The following is a 4,628-nucleotide window of genomic DNA, read 5'->3' on the forward strand; positions in this document are numbered from 1 at the left end:
TATCAGAACTTGAGATGTGGTCTTGGTTCAGGCCCTACTTCCTCCAGATCTCTAAGGGGGAGCTGGAGCCCACCCACACACCTCTGCTCTGGGAGGAGAGGGAAGAAGTTAGGATAGTGTGTGTAAGGTGCCCGGAACATCCGTTCACCAGGTTGTGCCGGGGGGAGCCCTACCCCACTTGTGGGAGTCATTTGATGATGTCTGTAGATACTGGTCACCAGCTGGCACAGGGTGAAGTGTTGTTACTGATTTCTAGCACAGAAGCTTCATATACTGCTAAAGGCCCCAGGGGGTCAAGGACAGACCTATCAAAAAAAATATCCACAATACCATGGCGGGGAGGGTCTGAGTATATAAACTGTAAAGTCTTAGTGTGTGTTAGTGACTGTGACTCACAGTGATGGGAGAGGTTCCAAGGACATGGGCTTTTACTATTTCAGGGGGGAAGGAGGGGGCCAATGAGACATTCCTGGGGGCTCTACCCATGCCTGGACTGGTGAGTCACACCTCACTTCGCCCGTAGCCTGGGAAGTCATACATCCCTGCTGGGCAAACAGGCATGTGCGAGCTTGGAGCTTGGCTCGGGGAGGCGCACCTGTGAGGACTTGGAGCTGGTAAGGTACTTGACGCCTCCCTTCTATTCCCCCCGGTGGCACTGGAGTGTGTTTCCGGTAACACGCCTCTGGCCAGCAGGATGCTCACAAGCCGGGCTAGATCTCCTGGCTTTGGGAGGCTACCGATGAGCAGGCAGGGGGCAGCCTGGGCTCCCATCTAACGTTCTAGGACCCAGACAGGACTGTTCGGGACAGATGGAGCTTGGGAGCGCCGTAAGTACCCAGTCTTTGCATCATCCTATAGACAAAGACACAGTTCTGAGGCTCAGTGACAGCAGTACCCAGCCTCTGGCAGCTGCCAGGGCCCCCATTTCTATCAGCATGCCTGACTTTGTGTCTTGCATGTCGCACGCATGGGCTTACTCCTCCTGAACTCCACTGAGAGCCATCTGCACCCACGGACACTACTTTACAGATGAGGGGCAAGGCACTAGTCCAGGGTCCTTCAGCGGGGTAGTGGCAGAGCTGGGGTAGAAACCCTGGGCTCTGAGCCACTCTGTGGACCTGACTTGGACTACAGTGGGGGGGTCCTTATTTTACTCACCGGGGTTCTGCTAACGTCCCTGCTCAACACATCACTTTGCTCTTCCTGGGAGAACACATACTAGTACCTCAGTCTTTCTGTCTTCAACTCTGCCTAGTTCTTCCATTTGGGGTTCAGAACAAGCCCAGAGGGAGGAAATAGCCCCCTCAAGGCCACCCAACATGTAGCGTAGAGCTGTGACCGGAACCCCTGGTGTAGCCTTGGTACTGGGGCATGACTCAGACATAGCAGGGCAGTTCCTTGAGGGTCAAGTACAAGCCTTCTACCTTGAACTGTGTACCCCCCATTCCTTCTTCATTGGTGGGAGCTGCACACATTGCCACCTACTCTAGATACCAGACATCAGCCTCATAAACAGCATCCAGCTCCTCTGGGCTTGCCCAGCCTCTGGCTTCGGAGCTTTTCCAGCTCTAGTGCCTGCAGGCAGAGGGCTTCTCCATAAGGCTGATGTCCAGAGACATCAGATAGCATGGACTCTGCAATCAGCTCTCTCAACCTACCCTGGAGGGAAGCCTGCCTCTAGGTGAGGGAACACCCAGGCCTAGTCCCCAGAGCACATGCTGCCAGCTATTTCTTTTGAGGCCAAGCCTGCAGCTTGGCTCATCCCCTTTTCATATTATTTATTTATTTATGCATGTGTGCACGTGTTTGGATGTCAGAGGACAGCTTGTAGGAGTTGGTCCTCTCCTACCATGTGGATTCTAGGGATGGAACTCAGATTGGCAGGCTTGGCAGCAAGTGTCTTTACCCACTGAGCCATCTCAATGGCCCTTGGTTCACCCTTGAATAGACAGTGTCACCGCCATGCCTGAATGGACAGCTGCTAACCCCAAACTGCTGCTTCTCGAGGCTGACTTGGGCTGGACAGCTCTGCCATTTACTAGATAAGTAGCTCTGGGTGGCCTCTGTGACCCTCAGTCTTCTCATCTGTAAGATGGGGTTTCAATGCAGTGAGGATTCAGATGGCACAGTGGGTGATGAAGGTTAGTAAGTCATTCTCCAGTCTCCAGGCCGAGTCTGGCTCTGTGATAGCCACAGCTGCAGCTCCACTCTGCACCGGAGCATGCCCACTATCCTGCCCATTCCAGCTGTGGCTTCTCCTGTGTTCTTTGACCCAGACCCAAGCTGCTGGGAGGCTAGATTGGGGCACCTGTTTCCCTAGAGGCTGGTGCAGTTTCTGGCTGAGGATGGAGGTGTTTAGATACAAGGCACTGATCCCAGCTTTGGGGGTGTGTGCCTGGGGTCCTCTCCAGTTTGGTAGGATCCTGGGAAGCCCCTTCTTCCTCTCTGAGTTGTGTAAAAAGACCCCTGGCTTGAAGCCCCGGTGGAACAGGAGTGAACTGGGTTGTCTAGAGCCAGGCTGCATGGCAACCGGAGCCATCACAGTTACAGAGAACAGGTTTGCCAACCTCTCCAACCCCAGGCCTCCCCTCTTCACCCACCCCCCACAGTGCAGGCAGACTCAAGGCTCAAGAACGGAGCTCTGGAATTCCCCATGCTTTGCAAGACCTGAAGCTGAGGCTGCCTCCCCGGCTGGGACCAGGGCGTGGTGGACATGGCTGGAGGCGGGTGGCAATTCTACCTGGGTCAACTTCGGGACAGCCTCAGGCAAGGAGTAGGTGATCATAGTCTGGGGAAACTAAAGCATCTGGGTTCAGTCTTCAGCTCCGAGTCTGGTAAATAGCTCCCTTCCCTGGGCCTCAGTTTCCTCACCTATAAAGGGAGCTAAAGAGCCAGGAGCTCCCGACGGCCTTTCTCTGGCAGCTGTCTGTGTTTGCTGCGGGCCTGGCATACACACTCCAGTTCCCACTTGCTTCTTCAGCTTGTTCGGTAGTGCTTGGTGCTGGGCAGCTCAGACCCCCTTCTATTTCCCCCTGATGTTCACGCTGTTTTACAGCCACCCATCTCTAAGAGGCAGCTTCTTCAAGTCCAAAGTAGTTCCTTTCCTGCAATCCAGATCTGCAACCCAGGCCCCACTTGGGGGGAGTGTGGAGCACAGTCTGTAAGAAGTGGAGGGGGCGGTGGCTGTGCCCTGGTTTCTGTCCACTCTGCCACTGCCCCTCAAGTGTTAATCAAATTAAGACTCCAAGAAAAACAAAGGCTCTGCAGCCACTTTGGGCCTTGGAGTCGCTAGCTCTCTGAACAGCTGGGAGAATTCCACATCACCTCAGTCTCCCAAGCTCTGGGTGGCTCTGACCCCAACGAACACACTCCTTTCCAGTCTACGGGGCCCTGGCTGGCCACAATGACCTCATAGCAACAGCCATTGGACACTCAGGGCGATTTCATGGGAGATATTTGTTCTTTGGTCTTGATGCAGAGAGAATTTTTCCTTTCCCACTGTCTCCATGGAAACCCCAGCTACACTGTTGGCTATCCCCCCCTTCCCACCTCATGCTTTTCAGATCAATACTGGAGCTTGGCTCCCCACTGGCTGCCCACAGTGGAAGGCGGCAGCGCTCTGAGCAGGAGAACTTGGGGCCAGGGTTAAGCCAGGGCCATGGGGAAGTGTCACTGAGGAGGGATGAAGCAGCCTAAGGTCTAGTTCCTTATTCTCTTAGTCACTAGCTCATCTCTTTAGCTATCCTCCTCTTTTCCAGGGATCCTCCGGAGCACCCAGTAAAGAAAAAACACACAGGTCACCAGCGGTTACTACCCCCTTCCTTCTTAGGCAAGACCCTTAGAGGTGGATGGGGGCTGTTGCCTTCTTTATTAAAGGTTGGGAGAAGTTTCTTCTTGCCTAAGGGAACAGTGAGGTCCTGTCAGAGCCAGCCTGCGGGTTCTCAGAGGCTCGGCGCCCGGTCCTCGCCTTCTACGCCTGACTCCCGCCCCCCAAGCAGAAACAGGTCCCTGCACGCCTCCAGCCCTATCTGCAGCGCGGCGCGGCTCAGCGCGGGGAGCTCGCGACAAGACTCCTTGGGATTAACCTGCTATTATGCCCGGGACTCCTTCCCTGCAGTGGGCTTCCTCGCGACTTGTCTGCGTGCCGGATTGCGTCCCACACCGGTTCGGGGACACCGCCCCGCGCTCGCACCCTCTTGCGCCCTCGAGCACTCAGGGCCGCCTCCGGGTGCAGACACGCTGCCAGCCTTGCTGCCCCGGGTCAGGAAGGAATTCTGACCCGGGGCAGCAGGGGTCCCGGGACCTCCAGAGGGAAGCCCGGATAGTGGTGGTGGCCAGCAGAACAAACCGGCGGGAGCGCGAGCCTTGGGTCCCGCGGCCGAGACACCTGCCGGGAGCCCCCTGTGCCCGCTGCCCCAGGGTCCGCCCCACCCGCCCGGTCCCCGGTCGGACTTACAGCCAGTTGCTCGCAGCGGCAGAGAACACGGCGAAGACGAGGAGTCGCAGCGACCGCAGGCACGAGCGGGGGCTCATGGTGTCTCGGGCGCCCGGCCCCGGGCAGCGTCAGTGAGGTTCCCGTCGGGGCGGCAGGTGGGCGCCGCGCGGACGGGCTGGGGCGCCGGGCCGGG

At 56.9% G+C, this 4,628-nt stretch overlaps 1 protein-coding gene across 1 annotated transcript in view; it reads right to left on the reverse strand.

Moving 5' to 3' along the window:
• Positions 1 to 4,622, reverse strand: part of Wnt4 (Wnt family member 4) — a 22,098-nt gene extending 17,476 nt beyond the window's left edge. The window contains exon 1 of the mRNA XM_005353000.2: positions 4,457 to 4,622. Coding sequence (XP_005353057.1) covers positions 4,457 to 4,533 — 77 coding nt within the window. The 5' untranslated portion in view covers positions 4,534 to 4,622. The remainder of the gene's footprint in view (positions 1 to 4,456) is intronic.
• Positions 4,623 to 4,628: the final 6 nt, after the last annotated feature.

The sequence above is a fragment of the Microtus ochrogaster genome, chromosome 10 (assembly GCF_000317375.1).
Source record: "Microtus ochrogaster isolate Prairie Vole_2 chromosome 10, MicOch1.0, whole genome shotgun sequence".
NCBI lineage: Eukaryota > Metazoa > Chordata > Mammalia > Rodentia > Cricetidae > Microtus > Microtus ochrogaster.